The sequence below is a fragment of the Magallana gigas genome, chromosome 9 (genome assembly GCF_963853765.1).
Source record: "Magallana gigas chromosome 9, xbMagGiga1.1, whole genome shotgun sequence".
In the NCBI taxonomy this organism is placed as follows: domain Eukaryota; kingdom Metazoa; phylum Mollusca; class Bivalvia; order Ostreida; family Ostreidae; genus Magallana; species Magallana gigas.
In genome coordinates this window covers 45,854,599-45,877,112 of record NC_088861.1, presented here as the reverse complement: position 1 = coordinate 45,877,112, position 22,514 = coordinate 45,854,599, and the positions used below count along the sequence as shown (strand labels likewise).

Below are 22,514 nucleotides of genomic sequence, written 5' to 3'. Positions count from 1 at the left end.
TCGAGAAAAAAAATCATCCCAATACATCATTGGAATTTATTTGTAAATTCTATAGACACACCTCAATTCCTGCAAAGAATAGATCGCTCGATGTTGAAAAGCATGGAAACATGTTCTTGAATTTCTTAATGCCAACAACACAATGAATCTGGAAAGATATGATAAAGTTTCCTCTCACTGTCTATTAAATTTCATTAGATAGTCACTTTGTCAATGTTTAGCAATAGGAGAACATACCCAGGAATTCATCTTTTTCTCTGCTTTGCTTAGAACGGTTGCGGAGAGAATAGCGTCATCTAATGACCATTTGTCGACGGTCTGTCCTTGGATCACAGCCATGTTATCGACGTACCAGTCAATGTGGTAGAGCAGGGAGTCATCATCAGAAGGGGTGAAGGAACAAATCAGGTTGACAGAGGGGTCGTATTGTTTAATATATCCGAAATCATTCTTTTTCCACGTTATGTTATGAAAAGAAACATGAGCCTCAGCTATTGACTCATTCACACCTATGAAAAAGTTATTTTAGAATCTTTAATAAATAAACGAACAATGGTGTAATTGTTCATAAGGATATGAATTGAGTTGGTGACGTAATAAAAAAAACACATCCCTATCAACTTAGTTTCTAAAGTTTTATTGTTGTTTATTATTAAACCCAAACACCGTCGGCGCATGAAATATTTACTGTCTTGTCAAAAATATAACTCGTTAAAAATTAAAAATGAAACAGAAATTTACGTTTTTGCTCCTCTTTATGTTTATATAACGGATCACATTAGCTTAGTTTAATGTGCATCGAATTTAAAATTAAAACCAAACTCAATAAAAGTGCAGTACAATTATTAAAAGAAAACACATTAATAATTATGATTATTAATTTTTCTGATTACAAAACAGTATATGATATACTTACACTGATTACTTGGCTCTACAAGTTTAATTAATCAAAAATAAAAATCAATATATTTCATTTGTTTCTATAAGTCATGTCAGAATTCGAGACAACACAAGACCCACCATTTAACTAATTAAATATTATTTCTAACGATTTGCAAAGAAGTGTTTGTATCTTGCTTTTTAAATAAGAAACTTTGATGGCTGTTCCAAGATGAAATTTTATTTAACCAAAAAACAATTTTATTATCAATTACATGCTTCAGAATGATTTTTAAAAAAAACATATTACCAAAGCAGTATGCGGAATTACAGACATCGGATGGTTTGAGCTTATAGACGAGGAAAGATGAGCAGTTTTTAACATTAATATCATATGGTCGTGTACAATTATTGAAAAACCCAACTTCACACGCAGTCAGTGTCTTATTTAGACCATTGGATGGAATTGGATCTGAATAATGACAAAATAAAGATAAAGACTTTATAATTATAGGTATTTACAGTCTGAAAAAAAAACATATAAAAGAATAACAATTTCTGGTAAAAATAAAAAAACCCCAACAAATACATGTAATAATCGAAACCTTTATAAGCGTTTTACATGCGTTTTGATATGTTTAAGTGTATATTTAAGAAACACCAATACCTTATAACAAATCCAGAATTTTGTTTTAAATATTATCTTAGTGGAACAAGTGCGTAATAATCAGAAATTATTATTTTTTTATGAAAATTAAACTTCAAAAACTAGATATCTATTATCAGCTAAATTCAAAAATCTAAATTTCGATGTATATTGTAACATATCATTCATCTACATTTTATCATGAAACTCAAATGCGAAATAGAGATACCTCTGAGCCAAATAGGATATGTTGTACCGCAATTAGCTAAGCTGGGTGCTGACGTGGACATCATATAATAGTCGGCTTTGTACCACGCTTCTGATATATATCTGTCACACAGTGGTGTGGAATCGACTGCATAAAAGGGGGATCGCTTGGCCAAATTATCGAGATCCAGAGCATTGCCATCTAAACACGGGTCTTGAGCTACAAAAGTCAATCATTAGCATGCATCGTTTAGGATATATTTGCCTTGTATAATGCAACAGTTACTCGTTATATTTTACATTTCGAATAAATATGTAATTTGATGATAAATCAGGTTTACCTGATGTTGATGCTGCTAATATGAAAATTCCAAGAAATGAGCTCAGCTTTTTACTCTCAAATATCATCTAAAATTGTTTAAATTGAAATATTACAATTACTCTTATAAATATGCGTTTTGAATTAATAATGTAGATTGAAAATGATTTTCGGAAACTATAATAAAAAATGATGATAATAAACTCTATTTACAAAAAATGAAAAGTTTAAAATCAATGATCAATAATTTACACCATGCAGAAGCTTTAAAAATAATCATCTTAAGTAAAAGACGTCTGCTTACTAAATTTCCTCTTTCAGATGAAAAAAAAGTTTCTTCATGAAATGCACATATCAAAAATGAATTTAGCTTAGGCTTTAGAAAATGTTTGGATAAAGCACATTTACAAAGCAATTAAAATTTAAATACTCGCTACAGTACTTTTTTGTGCAAAAAATCACACACACACACACACACACACACACACACACACACACACATACTTGCATTATGCCGAAACTCACTACATCAGACTTTACACCTGAAATTCACTACACTATGTTCTAGTTGTGCTATTCAATATATATTAATATTTTTAAGTTATATAAGACATCTTTTTACTATTCTGCTATTTGAAATAGGCAAAATCTCTTTGTAAAAGTTTATGATTTTATACCTGATAGTCACTACATGAGGTCACATGACTCATTGTGAATACACACCAGAAACTCACTACAGTGTGTATTTCTTCCTAATTTACCCCAAAGTCAATACATCTAGCTAGTCATGTGATCGATTGAAGATTCAAAGGAAATTTACCACATAAACCATTTATTACTGAACACAGAGAGAGAGAGAGAGAGAGAGAGAGAGAGAGAGAGAGAGAGAGAGAGAGAGAGAGATCTAATAATTTCAGCAAGCTGCAAGACGAATTATTCTAATACTAATTCTAATACTCAGGCTAATCTAATCAATTCATTATGGTATACTCAAGATGCATATATTGTCAAATTTGTGGAGAACAATATATACTAAGTGAATTCTGGATAAATAAGATTAGACTGCATTTCACACTTTTCTCCACATATGCACGTTTTCTATTTAAACTACATTATATTTAGCACCAGACCCTACTTCGATACAAAGAATCTTATGTTAATTACATATATAATTCAATTATGTAAATTCATTCAACATTTTATGTTATAAGTATTGTAATTTGAAACATATACGAGACAGTAATATTTCTTGTCAAAGGACATGCACAGTCTAGTACCATTGCAACTTGTATGCTTTTATTAACTGTTTTGCCTATAAAAGACACTTTACACTATCACTGTATGACTTAAATAATTAGGATTTCTTGCTAATTTTTACGCACCCTATCAAGACTGAATTTATAAGAAAATCTAATTGAATTGAAAAGTCTTCATGTGTGTTTCATTTCTTTAAAAACATATACTGTTTAAATAAAATAAATTCCTATTTGCCACTTGCTTTGTAAAATCTAGACCTGTGGACTTTGAACACTTCTTCAAACAAAACATAAATCAACTGCAGAATCTTAATTATCATTCATTTTATTTTAGGATCAAACAACTTTAAGCTAAAATTTAAAAGTACATAATTTCATAGTAATTCATGATATATGGAATTTTGTTTATGAATTCAAATAATTTCAATCAATTATTGACATTATCATGCATGATGCGTGCCCTTCTTTACATTTCTGATCATATTTTATCAATTAAAATATCAAATAATGTCTACCCATTTCTTCCATTTCAAAATGTTTCATGGAATAGGAAGTAGAATAACAGACAAAAAAAAAAATGTACATTTGTATAAGCCAATAAGCATTTGTCACAAATGCATGCACCCTGTATTAAATTTAGATACTGGCATAATGCTATTAACAAATTGATAATACAGCACAAACAGTATGCATTCGAACTTCATTACGGTAACATAATTATAACACATAGAAATTTAACGTTGCGACCACCTGGAATTTCATTTTCTGCAACTTCTCAGACGAGAGGTATTATGTTTTTGACAGCAAACTTCACATTGCGCCAAGTGAAGCCTGATAATGCCTTTTCCTTCCTAATGGCGTTTAAACAGTCAAGCTGACCAGGAGTTTTCCCTAGTTTGATAAAGTTATTAAACTGTCGCTCCAAGGATGCCTTTCTACAGCAGTCCATGTGTGACGTTGAACACTGGCTGTGAAAAAAAATAAGATTTTATTATTTTAAAATTGCTGTATCTTTATCATATTTTTGTCATTAAGGTTATTTGTTCTTCAGCCCAAATGTATAGTCTTTATTCAAAAATTGGTATCCTTCCTTTGAATGTTAAAACTGTATGAAATATAGTAAAAAGATATTCATTCATTCATTGTATCCAAGAATTTAAACAAGAGGCCCAGGGGCCACATCGCTCACCTGAGCAACAATTGCCTTAATTCTGATCAAATTAGCATAACAGTATCAAAATATCTTGACAACTAAGTACAGTAAAAACTTGAAAATCTGCCAATTTTTATCCACCTCTTTATTTTTGGTAAATACCAAGCCCCTTTTGTTGTTGTACTTGTAAGAAGATTTTTCTCTATTCCTAAATAGCCCCCCCCCCCATTTTGTGGCACCACTTTTCGTTATGGAATCAGGGTTTTATCAGACTTAAATCTGCATAACCCGTGCTTTCACACTAAGTACTGAGTTTAGGACCGAAAACTTTCCCAGAATATTTTTTAAGATTTTCTCTATATATTCCTATGAAAAAAACCAAACCGCCATCACGGCCCCGCCCTACCACTAGGGACTGTGATTTCGCAAACTTGAATTTACATAGTTACCCAAGGATGCCTCTACACAAGTTTAAGCTTTTCTGGCCAAATACTTTTAATAGTCTTAAAAAAGAAGATTTTGAAGATTTTCTCTATATATTCCTATGTAAAACTTGATCTTCCAATTGTGGCTCCACCCTACCCCCAGGGACTATGATTTGAACAAACTTGGATCTACACTACCTGAGGATGCTTCCATTTTAATTTGAGCTTTTCTGGCCTAATAGTTTTGAGAAAAAGATTTTTAAAGATTTTCTCTATATATAATTTATCCCCCATTGTAGCCCCACCCTACCCCCAGGGACCATAATTTGAACAAACTTGAATCTACAATACCTAATTTATATGCAATTAAGTTACTGTCACTAATGGCAACTGGCAGGTGGTGTCCGTAAAAAGTTTTAAATTTATATAATCAAAGATAATACCTTGTCCTTGAGCCTCAGGTTTTGCATGGGGTGGGCATGATGATCTCTCTGTGCTTAGCTTTTTACTTTTACATGGAACTGCAATACAATATACAATGTTAATTACATCTCGATAAAAATTCACCTCAAGTAGCACAAAAGGTATGAAATTACACAGTATACACTATTTACTATTAACTAGAAAATGTAGTTAACTAAGCTCTAAAACGACCATAACTTTTAACCTTACAGGACATCTTTGTACCGGTAACCTAGCCAACAAGCAATTACTGTGCATATACATTATGTAATGTGTTGAATTACTTAAAGTACTTTGACCAAATAAAACCTCAGGTTATGAAACTTACAGTGTAGTGTTTTATCCTAGATACATTATAAAAAAAATTGGGAATAAAATACAAGTATGAGGTCAGAATGTCCAGTGTACCGGATTGCACAGTTGGCAGGTTGAACAGTGCACACCCTACTTATATTTGAAACATTTGTTGCAATACCTTCTACTTTAAAAGGCTACCTAACTCTGGAATATTAAAAAAGATCTGGATCTAATCAACTGAATGAAAAGTACCTTCCATAGGGGATGCAGTGTTGGAATCATCATCAACTTCTTTTTCACTCTCTGTTTCAGTATCAATAGTTTCTATATTGAAGAAAAGACACATCAATAAACAGCCTTGAAAATTCTTGGGGAATAGACAGAAAATAAAAACATGATTTATAAACACACCTTTGTCAGCGAAATCAATTTCATCAAAGTCTGCTTTTTAAATGTGCATGATTAATGTATATTGAAAAGAAAACTCACTACGTGTGTGAAGATAATGTATATTGGCAAGGAAACTAACTACATGTGTGTGGTAGTTATTAAGGAATAAGGAATCATTCTTTCAGTACATGTATTATGGGGTGATAATTTTGGTCGGGGCATGATCAAATCCAATGAAGCTCGAAGGGCTTTATGATGGATTTGACAATTTCCAGCAGTTGTACAATTAAATATTTGAATATAAATAAGCAAACCCTGCTTGCGCCCAAATCATACGTTATTTGAATTTAATGGACTGTATAGTACAAAATCAATTGTGTTATCATATGTTATCACAAGCAAAAACACTGAAAAAGTTAATTTAAATGAATATGGACAAGAAAATTTACTACATGTGTGTGGAAATGTATATTGGCAAGGAAACTCACTACATGTGTGTGGTAATTTAAATGAATATGGACAAGGAAACTCACTACATGTGTGTGGTAATTTAAATGAATATGGACAAGGAAACTCACTACATGTGTGTGGTAATTTAAATGAATATGGACAATGAAACTCACTACATGTGTAGTAAATGTACACTGGCGAAGAAATTCACTCATATGTGTGGGAAATTCATTCAAAATGGAAAGGAAATTCACCACATGTGCAGGAAATGTGTACCAGTATTTGTTATGACATATGTTACACATAAATATTAAATACATTTTAATACATGTACATGTATCAAATCAAAATGAACACTAGAAACATAAAGTAAAAGTAACCTTCATTGTTCTCCTCACTGTCCTGGTTGACGTCAAATGGGTTATCGTCAAATGGATTATCATTAGGTGAATCTTAAAGAGAACAATAGTTGTAACAATTTATTATTAAATTATATAGTATTTATTACTGTGCAGTTCTGAACAACATGTACTCTCGCGCAGTAAACTCAATATTATACAGGTTAAAAATTAATTGATTCACTGATTATACTAATTCTTGTTGTAAAAAACAATATGAAATGTTAAACCATGTGCATTTTTTTTTTTGAAATCCTTTTGACATTTAAATCACATTAACACATCAACAATTATTAAAATTGTCACATACTTATCGCCAAGGTAGGTTGGCTTCCCCATAATCATATCTTAACTCTTCTCCAGCTTTAATTTCTCTATTTGCAAAGAGGCAGATCCTTGGATAATTCTCGGTAACCAAAAGGCGCATAACACAGTTATTCAATGGACTTCCGACTTCCTCGTCCTTTATATACTTCCCCTTTCTTTCAGTGTTAGTTGCATCAATGCTACAAACAAAACAAGATATCTGTGAGCCAATGCTCACTAGTGATACCCCCGCTCTGATGTGAATATGCAAAATAAGCAAAGTCGACATTTAACAGAAAGCTGGCATCCGATTGGTACAGAAATATATCCCACAATATGGCATGCCTAAACAAATAGTGTGTTAAAATTTCAAGCATCTGCGATAAATAGCTGCTGAGAAATCTTTGAGGAAAATTTGTTTGAAAATTTTGGCTAAAATAAACAAAGTACTCATTTAACAGGAAGATGACGTCCGATTGGTAAAAAAATATATCCCACAATATGGCATGCCTTAACAAACACTGTGTAAAAATTTCAAGCATCTCCGATAAATAGCTGCTGAGAAATCTTTGACGAAAATTTGTTTGAATATTTTGGCTAAAAATAAACAAAGTCATTATTTAACAGGAAGTTGACATCTGATTGATACAAAAATATATCCCACAATATGGCATGCCTAAACAAACACTGTGTAAAAATTTCAAGCATCTCCAAAAATAGCTGCTGAGAAATCTTTGATGAAAATTTGTTTGAAAATTTTGGCTAAAAATAAACAAAGTCGTCATTTAACAGGAAGTTGACGTCCGATTGGTACAAAAATACATCCCATGATATAGCATGCCTATACAAATACTGTGTAAAAATTTCAAGCATCTGCGATAAACAGTTGCTGAGAATTCTTTGACAGAAATTTGTTTGAAAAGTTTTGCTAAAAATAAAAAAAGTCGTCATTTAACAGGAAGTTGACGTCTGATTGGTACAAAAATATATCCCACGATATAGCATGCCTTTACAAATACTGTGTAAAAATTTCAAGCATCTGCGGTAAACAGTTGCTGAGAATTCTTTGACGGAAATTTGTTTGAAAAGTTTTGCTAAAAATAAACAAAGTCGTCATTTAACAGGAAGTTGACGTCTGATTGGTACAAAAATATATCCCACGATATGGCATGCCTATACAAATACTGTGTAAAAATTTCAAGCATCTGCGATAAACAGTTGCTGAGAAATCTTTGACGAAAATTTGTTTGAAAATTTTGGTTAAAAAATAAGCAAAGTCGTCATTTAACAGGAAGTTGACGTCCGATTGGTACAAAAATATATCCCACGATATGGCATGCCTTAACAAACACTGTGTTAAAATTTCAAGCATCTGCGATAAATAGTTGCTGAGATAAATGCGATAGAAATTTTTGTTACGGACGGACAGACAGACGGACAGACAGACAGACAGACAGACAGACGGACGGACGGACAGACAGACACACAAGGGTAAAACAGTATACCCCCTCTCCTTCGGAGCGGGGGTATAAAAAGCAATTTTATAGATTTTTGCAGGGTTGCACCCGGTATTTAATGAAAATGAATTTACACATATGTGTGAAAGTGGGACTGGTTTGATCATCGGTGGCTATATATAGCTCAGTTGGTAGAGTACATATCTAGTGATTCTGGATGCCCTGGTTCAAATCTCTGTTTGGCCGTCATTATATTTCCAATCCTGTTACGTATGCATGGTGTTATTTTAGTCATCAAGCAAAGATGTCAGAATGATTTATTCACTGAATTATAGTGTAATCATGGTAATAGAAAATACCTAATCATTGTATAAAACTTTTTATCTCATGCTCACTTTACTTTCCTTTATAAAGTGCAAATAGTTAAACAGGATATCATTTTCATCTCCATATTTAGTTGAAATGTACGTAACAATGATTTTTTGCCAATTCTCAGAACTCATAACCTGCCGCAAACACTGCAATTTCTAAAAACAAATTGCCAGGGTGGTGAGAATATTCAAACACAATTTTTTTTTATTAAATTCTAATTAATTTTCTGTCATCAAAATCTGACCTAAATTGTACAATTCCCAGCATCTAGTAAACTGTATATGGATATCAATTTCACATTCTCATAAGAACCAGAAAAAGTTGTATTACAAAAAAACTAAAATAGGTAAATAAAACAATTGTATCTCTCTCTCTCTCTCTCTCTCTCTCTCTCTCTCTCTCTCTCTCTCTCTCATAACAATCACAATAAATATATTATATTTGCTTACCACTTCAGACCATTCCACTTAAAGTAAAACATATAACTAGTATGTTTTATTTTGTGCTTCATTTCTCTTTCTTCTGCTTCCTTGGGCACAATTCTCTCTCCAACATATTCTACCAAAAAGCTTCCTTTTGGAAAATTTTGAGTTGCAAAAACCCCATATCCTTAAAATAAGAAAAAAAATATTGGTGAATATTTTGCATTACATGATTGTACAGTGCGTTCACAAATCATGTACAAAACCTAATTTATTTATAAATGCCTTTTATTATGGAATTATTTGTATAATTGTGATTATCAAATGCAAGGGGCTAAAATTGTTCCAGAAACTAATGACATTTTTCATTTAAGGATCTGCATAATCAAGGGAAACAAATGTGTGAAACTGAGTAGATTGGTACATAAAAACAAAGAAATGATACTATTTTCTATTACACTAGACTCTGACCCGTGCATGCACGGTTTGACATATTGCATATGATATCGGACATTCACGAAATAGATACATCGACACACCATATTTACATAACCAAGCTTTAAGCCTACAATAATGCTATTAATTTCACTACACTCTGCTTAGTTAGAATAATCTAACTGTGTCTCGGGACAGGCCTTCACCACAGTTGAAATGCCTCTCATATACCCGTAATGTAGCAAAAAATTGCATAATCGCTTCGAAATGGTTTTGGAGAAAATTATTGAAGCTGCATTGTGATTAACAGTCAAATTATTCATAACAAACCATTTTGAGGCTGTAAATACCTTTCTTCTAAAAATTTAATTCATATTAATGAAGAATTCAACACTTTTTTACCAATGTTTTTTACTCACTTCGAATTTACACAACATGTTGACATTCAAACTCTCAGGATATAACACATTTTCGATGAAAATTTAAACATATGTGTATTATCGTTTCTGAGTTGATCCATGCAAGTGTGATATTGTGGAAACATAAACTAAAGAGCCTCCCGTGATTTAGCGTGAATGGAATGCACATGCGCAAGATTGTAGAATAAAAAAAATCCAGATGATTCCGGATTTTTATAAGGAATTTTCGTTGATTATTAATAAGCGAAGCTTGATTGAGAAAAAATAAAAACAAACTGGTAATCTTCAAATACCAATGATGTTTAAAAAATAAAGAACAAAAGCTGTTCTCTTCTGATTTCTCGATATTAAAGCCCAAAAATTCGAGTCTTTTATTTTAATGTATAGTAGTAATAGATGTGTATCAACTCACCAATTCTTCTGTTGATCAATTCAACTTTTAATGCATCACAGTCCAGTCCAGAACGACACATAAATTCTGCCTCTCTTTTAGGGCTTATTCGTTGTTTCTAGCACATAAATAAATTACTCATTAGAAAAAAGTTTTATTTCAAAATATGCAAAATTTGTCTTTTAAACTATCACATTGATTTTAAAATCAAATTATCTTAAGGCCTTCCATTTTGGTTTGCAAACTCCTTTTCAACTATTTCAAGATCAAAATAAAAACTTTATTAATATTACTTATATAATGCACACGGTCATAATCACTTGTCCGAATGGACAAGAAGGAAAAAAAGTTAATGTAGAGCCCTGACACCGTGCATACATAAAAAAGATATATTACATACATAAATTAGAATGCTAATTTTATACACAAACAGTCCCTGAAACATTCTACGTAAGCACACGCTGAACGGAATCTGGTGAACGCTAATGAAAGGTGAACTATGAGCGAAGGCAGAGTGCACATGAAGCGCTGAACGCTGAACGGTGAACGATATGTGAACGCAAGATGAATGATTTATTCGGAGTGTCTCGATGGTTATCCTTACATTGTATTTTGACAGAAATCAGGAAAAACATGCTAATAAACTACACGTACAGTGCTGCTATCTTGAAAGTTGACAAAACAGTCCTATCCTATCGACTATCCTGCAAATGATATCTATCCTGTATTATCTTTAAAGTTATACCATACCATTTATGCATGTTTAGGAATAACAGTTCAATAAAACCAAATTTAAGACCATAATATTAATTTTATCAACAGATAATCGAGTAATGTAATGATAAAAATGTCTTAATAATACATAAAACCATTGTTAATCTATAAATTAACACGCATTTATGCTTACTATCTTAAGTTGATCTGTTCAGTAAGACAGTTTATTGTCGAACATGGATATGTTTGTGATTTGGAATCGAAGGAATTATTATTTGAATCGTGAAAAATACACAAATACAATGTCTGTTTCTTATATTTATATATATATATATGTGTCGAATCGTTAGTTGATTGAATTCTTCTGTTTTTAAACGACTGGACTGACTATCTTAAAATGAATCATTAAATATTATTTGTGTATCAATTTATCGCTGTATTGTGTAACATAAAATTTTCACAGTAACTGCATACTTAAGCCATTTTCAGATCAACAAAAAAAATGCCTGTTTAGGAGAGTGATAAAAAACAACAACAGCAAAAAACAGACCTGCTCAAGAATGTGTACTTTAAATTCCACGGATTAAATTCTAATTAAAATGATGCTTTATGTGTAATATTAGTTTCCTTTCACCTTAACGCAAGGTTTTTTTCCTCATTTTGCTGAGATCGATTCTTTTCATTTTTGAAGTTCCGAATGAAAATGAATGAAAACGGACTGAATTGGAACGATAAGTGAACGGTGAACGATAAGTGAACAAAGGTGAACGCACAATGAGTGCTTTCTGAACGGTGTGCACAGAAGGAGCGGAGTGAAGAGTGCAAGTGAACGCACTGTGAGTGCACGGTGAATGCACGGTGAGCGCATGGTGAATGCACGAAAAAATGGGAAAGTAGATGGTTTAAGGGACTGTAATACTTCATACTGTCGCATTGTTTTTTTTATTATCATAAATTTGATAAAACCATTGATTAATTCACTTTTCTGTTGTGATAATTTCCCTTACAGACAAAACAGACCAGGCAACTGATTTTGTTCAAATTGCTGATAAAACAATTTGAGCATATATTGTGACTGTATGACAATTATAGAAAACTTCAATATGTCACACTAAGCAAAAACAAGAATAAACATCTAAATATGAGAATTTGAGATATCACCGGTAAAATGTTTACTTAAAGAATGAGAGATATGCACACCCAAATAACTTTAACATATCAATGGTATTCGATACACATGTACTGTTGTTTGAAATATACCTTAAAAATTCAACTGTATGTACAATGTTAAAAATTTCACTTACTGCAATTTTCCCCCTTGAATAAGCTGCCATCTTTTTAGTTGACTGCTTTATAACTTACATAAGCTAGAAAAAAGAAGAAGAAGAAGTTGTACATGAATGCCAATACAAATTAAAATGTGAGTTATATGAGATGCCATACTTCATTAATGTGAGTTTTGAGATATTATACTATATGTATATAAGGTGGATAATTATTAACTTTTCACCTTAATTATTATTATCATTATCACCTCATGATGACTATTGATTTATCACATGAAATCCAATTCAGTGAAAATCACTATACATGTACATGATGTGTGTGGAAATGTATATGGACAAGGAAACTCACTACATGTGTGTGGTAATTTAAATGAATATGGACAAGGAGACTCACTACATGTGTGTGGAAAGGTATATTTGCAATGAAACTCACTACATGTGTGTGGTAATTTAAATGAATATGGACAAGGAGACTCACTACATGTGTGTAGGATTGTACAGGTAACTCTCGATAGCTGGAAGTCCATGGGTCCAAGGAAAAACTTTGAAGTTTCAAGAGTTCGAGTTTTCAAGAGTTCGGAATTTTCTGGGTTGACCGACGACTTTTAAAATTAGTCTTACCGGATGTTATGATTAAGCCATTTAATTAGTGCTAACCTTACGCTCATGCTTAAACAACGTTTTCTTTTCAGTAAAATATACAGAACTGGATGTTTTTAAAACTAAATTCAAACAACTATTGAATAAATTCATAATATAATTATTTATTTTATGCATCATATTAAGACCAAATTGCTCAGTACTACTGGAGTGCGAGACGATTAACATGTCATAAATGTGATAACTAAGTATCACCCATTGTTCCCACCGTAAGGGTCCTTCACCAGCTGTAAGAACTTGTTCAGCAATATAATCATTACAATGACAATGATGCTGATAAGCATATATACTTTTAACAGTTTTATAATTCTAAAATTTGACCATGGCTCAATATTATCGTTTCATCTCAATTAATTTCTCATTTTCATTGCGTCTCCATATTATCGTAAAACGGTTGTGATAATTATAGATTAGGTATTGGTATAGTCAGTCATCAAACAATTATCACCTTGCAGGACAAGTGCCGCCTGAACAAACAACTCGTGACACAAGTCCCGCCTCTAAGGTGTTATTTAGGTATAGCGCTTGGAGATACATGGAGACTTTGAGGTATCGAGAGTAAGAAACTATAGATTATGAACAGGACTGCAGTTGACTTAGAGAGATCAAGCTAGGGTTTTCGAGAGATCAAGAGTTTGAGAAATCAATAGTAAATTTGCTTATTTATATAGGGGAAAAAATCGAGACCCTAGACTCACTTCCAGCGATCAAGAACTTCGATCCAATCAAAGTTCGAGCCATTGAGAGTTACCTGCATATTGGCAATGAAACTCACTACATGTGTGTGGTAATTTAAATGAATATGGACAAGGAAACTCACTACATGTGTGTGGTAATTTAAATGAATATAGACAAGGAAACTCACTACATGTGTTTGGTAATTTAAATGCATATGGACAAGGAAACTCACTACATGTGTGTGGTAATTTAAATGAATATGGACAAGAAACTCACTACATGTGTGTAGGAATGTACATTAATTGGCAATGAAACTCACTACATCTGTGAGGTGAATTTATACTGGTGTAATTGGGAAACTTGCTATATGTGTCTAGGAAATATATATTATATTGGCAAGAAAATTGACACTACATGTGCATATGAAATACATAAAATTGTTGGCAATGCAACCAACCATGGTAAATGTTGATTGCAAGAAAACTCATTACACAAGGTGGGTTAATTCACATGTATAAAATAATGTATATGTTATTCAATTGAAACTTACTGCACAAGATTGGTAAAGAGGCAACACACAGACCATGAATATCAGGCATTATTACATGATTGTCCACTAATGCGCCAAAAGTATGTCAATTTTTTGTTTTTCCCTATATATTTCATCGAAAACAAGACTTTTTTTTAAAAGGTTTTCAGGTCGGATTATTGGTCAGATTTTGAAGAAGTTGATATTGATTTCCAGCATAGTAGATTCAATTTCCACTTGTTGTCGTACATTAGTTTTTGACAACTCATTTGTAAAATTTGAATATTTCAAACAGAACACTGAGATAGTTTTTAAGAGCTCTACTATATATTTTTTGCAATGCATGAGCCGAAAAATCTTACTTTGAACTGTTTATATTAAATTTCAGTAATAGAAGGTTGGAAAAATATTCAAATAAGATGCAAAAAGAGCTAGAAAAATTCTTAATGTATCAATCCAAGTCTTTTCAATGTACATGGTCAAAGGGTTTCATTTTAACAATTCTAAAAAAAAAAAATTTCAATTAATATATGGTGAAAAGAAAAATAAATTGACCTACTTTTGGCACCTGAGTGTACATACATGTATATGTCCCTGATTTCCTGAACTCAAGTATAATTTAAGCTGGTCGATTGGGGAAGGGGGGGGGGTGCATAAAAAAAAAACCATGAGAAAACCTCTTTATTTTTAACCATATGTAATTTACATCAGCTCTAGTTTAAAAAAAAAGAAAAAGCAACCATCTGGTTCTTTTTGGGGGCAATCTCAAAATACAGGTATATTTTTCTATAGGAATATTTAGAGAATTTTCATTTTCCACACTTCGTAGCAGATTTTAAAAAATACTACAATAGAGATTTTCTTTGAATTGTGATATCGCGATTAGCAATATCATTTTGTACCTTATATGTAAAAAATACTAAATTCAACCATCTAGTTTAAGTGAGGGTCATCTCAAAATATGAACAGTTGATAAATTTTGCTATATACATGTATTTTGGGTACATGTATTACAAATGTAGATTAACTGCTATGATGGATTCATTCAAAATGAAGCAAAATAACCCTGGAGATACCATCATTTAGTGTATACAATTTCAAAGGGTTACGATTTTTACTTTTTCTTTTTTCCTATATACTCCTACAAAGCTTCATTTTATCATAATGTCGACATATAAAGCAAGATCAATGGCAATGCTCACCTACCAAACCACAGAAAAATTGTTGAAAAAAAAATTGTTTATCACGTGTTTTTTGTGTTCAATTTAATAAATGTCTATATCTATATAAAAATCATAAAAGGTTGAAATACACTGTATTTTACTCGATCAGAATGCACAAAAACATGAACCATGCAAACTAAAGTCAGCCTCAACCTTAAACCGGATGAGAATTGCGCAGATTAAACAACTCATTTTAAGGTTTAATTGATTAACATTTTAGACAGAAAATTAGAAAGTAAAAATGCTCATATTCATACATTGTCAGTCCAACCAAATTGAAATTAGACCATACAATTAGACAACTCATACATCATGCGCACACTACCGAGAGAGTTCTCCATACATGTATGTATTTGTTTTATCTCTGTAATATAAATAAAAAAGGCTCTTGTAATTTTTAAAACAACAATTTGGGTCAATACTAATATCAAATCTCCTCTTGCTTGATCTTAGATTCAGATAACCACAGACATAGTCAAAATGATGTACATGTAGCTAGCTGGGTGTTCAAGAAATAGACAACTAGACATGAACAATTCATGAATTACATGTATTACCATGATGACTTCAATCTAATGTTTCAACATGTGCCCTATTTGCAAAACATCCTTGTTTATTCACCTGCCATTTTTTATATGCATTGTTCCATCCAGATATACCACCCCCTCCCCATCTAGAATTTGAATTTTTCCTTTAAATGTACCACCCTCAAGTCATGAGATGTGCTGCTACAATCCCCTTCCCCTGAAATAGTTTTATTTGTTTGTGTCAGAGAGGAATTTAGTGTTTTTTGTTACCAATATTCTGGGTTGGATTTCTGCAGACTGCCCCCAATAGGCATTCCTGTATCTTGCTATAAAGTGATGTGAAACTCAGAAAGGGGCTTATTTTTAAGGCAATTTGATTCATCATCTGATAGTCTATAGAAAGATAGATTAAAGACTGGATGGTGCACCTTATTCCTTAACCACAGAAACTGTTTTTGATATCTATTTTTACTCTTTTTCTTCACTTGACTTTAACTTTTTAGCATCCGAATTATTATTAAGCTAGTCAGAAACTTCAACTTAAAAGTAAATGTCCCCTAGGCTACCTCTTTTGTAATTTATAGTAAATCTTTAATTTTATTCATACAGTCGTTGACCAGTTCCGAATAGTTCATATGTTGAATAGCAAATAGTTATGGAAATAAAAGTTGGAGAAAAAATCATTACCTTTAATATAATACACTTATAATGGTTGTTTAAATTTTGCAGTAGTTTCATTTTTTGCGGTCATATACATGTACGTATTCAATACTACAGTCTTACATTAGTCAACCAATATTAAACTTTTGCTTTGCCAGGTCATTGCAATGTTATTATGTGCATAAAATAGTCTGTTGACGCCTTATATTTTCACATGTAACAAGATTTCTTCTATCAAAAGTTGTTTGGGTATTATTCTTATATACCCATATAAGCATGCAGGATATAAATTTTAAAAAATGCAGAAGGATGAAAAATCTTATTAAGCTGCCATTTTACAAATTCCAAAAACTCAATTTGTTTTTGTCTGTTTCAGGATTATATGAAGAAATAGATTAAAACAATTACTTCTGGAATTCATTAAATTTTCTTACTAAGTCTTAAATAAATCATATTGAACCACAGTAATGATAAATGGAGGTGCGGCAACTGTACTCCGACAAGATATTAGAATTTAGAAACTACATGTAGTCTAAAGTATTGTTATAGTGATCTTGTTTGTTAAAACCATGCAAATTAAATTAACTGTATAGGTTAAAAGAATTGCCAATAGCTGGTTGGTATGCATCAAACCTCTTTTTCAAAAGGTTCAATTGATGGTGTTTAAATAGGGCTAAAACTTTTTATCTGCATTCGATTTCCATGGAAACAGCTATGCTATTCAGAACTTGTTGATTTATTCGTAAATGGTAAAATGGCTTCCAATATAAGTTTTTAGGACAAAATTCTAAATAAAGCAATATTGCATTACTATCAGCAATAATATAGCGTACATCAGCCAAAGAAAAAAATAGATTTCAAAACAACACCCAGGAACATTTAAAGCACCGCCAAATCTATACCCTATTCAGTACTGGTCAATCTATAGAAAGAATAATCTTACCGTGACCAGGTTACGCTCAGGTCACAGTAAGAATTCGTCCCATATACTTGCAATGTAGCAGCTGCAAAGCGGATCTGCTTCGCATCGACTTTAAGTCTGTTAAAAACAATCTGCAGGGGTAAAACACAGCATTTATATTACAAACCTTTTTGAAAATGCATATGTAATTAAGTCCACAAAATATTCATTATTAATATAATGGGTCATACAAAGGCATTTTGTTAATATATCTGTGGTAGAGTTAGGTATATTGCATTCCTACTAGCTCTGGCTAGTGGGTTAACCCTTTATCTCGCTCGGTAGAGTGCTTGACTGGCGTGCCAGAGGACCCTGGTTCAAACCCCAGCAGAGGCAAAAAGTGTCTCTGTTTGAATTTGCCTGCCATTTTGCACTCGAAATATCTCGGATTTTATCATTAACATGGCGACCAGTGATTTCATTGCCAAAACCGTTAATGTGATAAAATGGGATTATAAATGAGCAACATTGTAGGTATTGGAGACCAATCAAATGAAAATATAGGCAAGATACAACCGAAATATTTCTTTTTTCATTTGCTACTAAGAATTACAGTAAAGGGCACAAATTCTATCATTTAACCGGGTTAGTTGGACATGTGTCATTTTAAGAATAGACCATTCTATCTAGTCAATCGACGGTAATAATTATTGTTTATCATTGCATTGCATCGATTTTGTTGATCAAAATCATACTAATATGTTCCAAACATTTCTCATTTATTTAGCAAAATAATTTTATGAAAATAATACAAGAAAAAAAGACATGTTATTTAAAATGTCAATTTTTAAAAAAAAAAATGTTATAACCAAGCTATGTAGCTAAATTAGGAGATTGTGCTGGACTTGATCACGTTACATTACAAGTGCAGCTTTTAAACACATGCACATGCTGACGAAACGCAGAGAGGTTCTACACTTTTTCACACGTTCAACTTCTCCTACAAGATTGTCACTAATTATTCAAACGACTTACAGTTCTTACGTAGCTTCTTTTCCTTTTTGCGGGGCTGTAGTAATTCGTATAAAGCATGCAGCATGGAGGCCAGAGGGGTTTGTTTTGTGACATTTTTTTTACCGGATATGTCGTAACACTGTCAGGTCAAGTCGTACACAGACCAATTCGTATACAGGTCAACTCGTATACAAAGAATTGTTCTCATATGTATTACAGGCACTCAAATCAATAAACTTCAATTTAAAAAAAAATAGAGGCAAACTTCAATGAATTTGAAAATGAAGCAGAGTAAAATTGTTTAAATAATTACCTTGTTAAAGAATATTTTTTTACTTTTGGAGAGTGTTTACAAGATTCAGTATGTATTAGCTCTCTTGTAGGTTTTTTGTTTTTGTTTTACAAGTTTGCATTGATGTCATTAATTATAAGGATGAATATGGTGTAAAAATTGATCCCGAAAGATTTGGGGGGGGGGGTATTGTTTTTATAATGATTTATTAAATTTTAAAATGAAAAAAAAATGAGTTTCCTCATGGGGATCAAACTTCATATATATCTACATATAGGATTTTTCCTTAAACTTATTAGAACCATTTCTTTGTATCAATGTAATGAAAGATAAATAAGGGTGCAAATGATAATAATAATAATAAAAAAAAAGATTTAGAGAGTTTTCTAAGTGATTTACTGCATGTATTAAATTTTAAACATTAAATTAAAAATTATTGGTTTCCTTATGGGGGTGTAATTTCTTAATAAAAGGGTTTTCCTCAAACTAATGCTGATTATTTGTTTGTAATAATGTCATTAGGGGGAATTAGGGTGTACATTCTGGTCCTGAAAGATGCATGTGGTTTCCTAAATGTTTAACTATACCTGTCAGATCTTTCAACGATAAAAAGAAATTAATGTGTTTCCTCATATGGGTCATAGTTTATGATATTAGGATTTTCAAAAAAAAAAAAGGATAAAAGGGGTTTTCAATTTAATACTGATTTTTAACATTAAAATGAAAAACACGGTTTTTCCTTTGGGGTGCAATTTGTAAATGAGCCTTTCCCTTAAACTAATACTGATTATTACTTTGTATTAATGTCATTAAGGATAAATTAGGGTTTAACATTACTGATTTTTTAACGTTAAAATGAAAAGTTTGGGTTTCCCCATGGGTGTTTATGTAAATAATAATAGGATTTTTCCTAATAATTATTCTAATAATCATTTCTTTGTTTTAATGCAAGGAAGAGTAAATTATGGTGCAAAAATTAAGCTCATGAAATTGAAGGGTTTTTATAAATGATTTACCGTACTGATTTTTTGGGGGGCATTAAATTGAAACTTAGAGTTTTCTCATGAGGGTGTAATTTAATGAAAGAATTAATGTGTGATTAATATAGAGCAACAATTTGCTAATTTTTCTTGATTGATTGAAGAGAACTTTACTAAGAAACTCCACAATTAAAGCCGTTGAACAGAAAATATTTCTTTATTTTGGATAAAATGTGTTGGGTGTAAATTTGAAAGTTCAGAAACATATTGTTTATTTCTTCATGATTAATTGTTTGTTGTGAATTCCAAAAGAGAATATAATTAAAAGATTCCCCAGTTAAGACCTATGAAAAATTGTTGACCCCCTTGAGGAAATCCATATTTTTCTCCTCTTGATAAAAAGTATATACTGTAGAGAGTCTAAATTTGAAAAGTTCCAAGTTAATGTTAATTTTTTCTTCATTATTCTTTAATTACCCGAACTAATAACAACACATTTTCACAATTAAAACCCCTAAAATGTTTAGAAGAACATGCAGGAGGCACATAATTCTCGATTGTGCTACATGCAACTTGTTAAAGTCCAGAGGAAATTCTAACTTTTTGAGAGTTAATCAAAAATTTCAATGGTATACTAAAATTGTAATGAAATAAATGATTATTTTAAACACAAATTAAAAAAAGCACACACTACATGTGTTTGACTACTACCGAAATTAAACCCAGTTAAGCGTAAAAGAAAACCATCTTAACCATCTACAACTTTATGAGGTGACACACACAAAGACATGTAAATTTTCCTCAATTTAGCTGCAGAATAACGAAAAATCAGATGTCGCATTTAAACAAATGATCTAAAATTATATATTCGAAAGAAAATTGGTGTAAAAATCAACAAAAGATTAATTTTTCATGAAAGAAATAAGTGATCGTACCTTCTTTTGCGTTTCCATTATTTCCATAGGAAGTTGAATTTGCGCATGCGCAAATGTGGCAAGGGGGCAAAGTGTGTAACATCCCCATTAAGACTCGATATCGTGTGTAACAAAATTCATGTGTAAACCGGAAACTCACACTTTTTATAATTTTGTATTTTCTGGGTAAATCATGGTCGAAAAACCCGATTTACGGGGTTCTGCAAACTTACTACACGGATTTGTGTCGTAGGTTTTGAAAATGTAGTAAGTTGCACGTGTGTAAACTAGTACATGTCGTAGGTGTCGGCATGTTACAAACGCACACACACACACACACACACACACACACACACACACACACACACACACACACACACACACACACACACACACACACACACACACACACACACACACACACACTGCAAATTACAATTAATTAAACAATTAATATCTATCTCATTTTTCTGCAAACCCTTATGTAATTTTATTTTAATTTACATATTATCAAGAGTTAACTTACATTGCAATTCTCATGTGCAGTTTGTTTGGCAATTCAACTGGTACTAGAATCAGTTTTTTAAAATCTTCTATAACAATCAAACCTAATAAAAAAGGAAAAATAGCGTGACTCTTAATCTGAAATACAGCTCATTATAGATAAAGGGGTGTACTGAATAGCTTTTAACAAAAGAGTTTTGCAGATGACCAATGTCAAGGTCAGTAAGATACGAGATCCATTTCACTCTTTTTAGAATTTTCAACCAATAAGTATGAAAAAAAACACTATGAGAAGATACTTTAAATAGAAATCTTTAAACTATTGTTGAAAGGTTTAAGCCATTTTTAAATGGTATCGATTTTTTTTGAAATACAAATAATCTATTTTTGCATTTGAATTAGATCTTTTAAAGTGGAATTTCAATTAACCCCTGAATATAAGGGTTTATAGAAAATTTGTTCACGTTCAACATATACAAGTACTCTGAAGATAATATAAAAGAGATTGTTGCGTTGGAAACAGGTCTTCCAGCAATCTGTTGTAATTCCTATGCGTACCAATTGAGCGGCATTTTTAACTGACTTTTTTTATATTTATCTAAAGCGAAATTTATTCAAAGACATGTACTTGAAAAAATGAAACCACTTAATGTGACCTTCAAATCAACACAGGTCTAACAACGACGTATTATTTATCAACAATTGTTACTTCCAATCTTACATTGACTTTATATATCATAGTGAACCTTAAAAAAGATACCCTAGAGTCCAAGTCATCTAATATCAATTTTTCTATCGTCAACTTTCCTTATTTATGTAGCAATAAACATTCATCACCTTCATATGGAGATTTTGTCTATAAATTTAATAAATATGCAAGAGCATGCCCTACAAATGAACAATTTCTTAAACAAGGCAAGCTACTGTTAAACAAGTTAAACAAAAAGA

The 22,514-nt window shown here is 31.7% G+C and overlaps 2 protein-coding genes across 3 annotated transcripts in view; both read right to left on the bottom strand.

Moving 5' to 3' along the window:
• Positions 1 to 21,679, bottom strand: part of LOC136271843 (von Willebrand factor D and EGF domain-containing protein-like) — a 28,837-nt gene extending 7,158 nt beyond the window's left edge. Inside the window, exons 1-7 of the mRNA XM_066072383.1 lie at positions 21,589 to 21,679; positions 2,074 to 2,140; positions 1,755 to 1,952; positions 1,190 to 1,351; positions 917 to 931; positions 238 to 509; positions 62 to 148 (exon numbers count right to left, since the gene is read on the bottom strand). Coding sequence (XP_065928455.1) covers positions 62 to 148; positions 238 to 509; positions 917 to 931; positions 1,190 to 1,351; positions 1,755 to 1,952; positions 2,074 to 2,140 — 801 coding nt within the window. The 5' untranslated portion in view covers positions 21,589 to 21,679. The remainder of the gene's footprint in view (positions 1 to 61; positions 149 to 237; positions 510 to 916; positions 932 to 1,189; positions 1,352 to 1,754; positions 1,953 to 2,073; positions 2,141 to 21,588) is intronic.
• On the bottom strand, positions 3,630 to 21,370 carry LOC136271441 (N-lysine methyltransferase KMT5A-like). Of its 2 annotated transcripts, none has more exons than XM_066071474.1 (9): positions 21,084 to 21,370; positions 12,703 to 12,765; positions 10,706 to 10,802; positions 9,467 to 9,626; positions 7,193 to 7,388; positions 6,865 to 6,936; positions 5,897 to 5,968; positions 5,329 to 5,406; positions 3,630 to 4,275 (listed from the first exon to the last, which is right to left on the bottom strand). In XM_066071474.1, exons 2-5 carry the CDS (start codon positions 12,730 to 12,732, stop codon positions 7,193 to 7,195), a joined length of 483 nt encoding a protein of 160 aa, XP_065927546.1. In that variant the 5' UTR covers positions 12,733 to 12,765; positions 21,084 to 21,370; the 3' UTR covers positions 3,630 to 4,275; positions 5,329 to 5,406; positions 5,897 to 5,968; positions 6,865 to 6,936. The 2 variants fall into 2 exon arrangements, with proteins under 2 accessions (XP_065927546.1, XP_065927547.1); XM_066071475.1 differs by lacking the exon at positions 21,084 to 21,370 and adding an exon at positions 18,898 to 19,009.
• Positions 21,680 to 22,514: the final 835 nt, after the last annotated feature.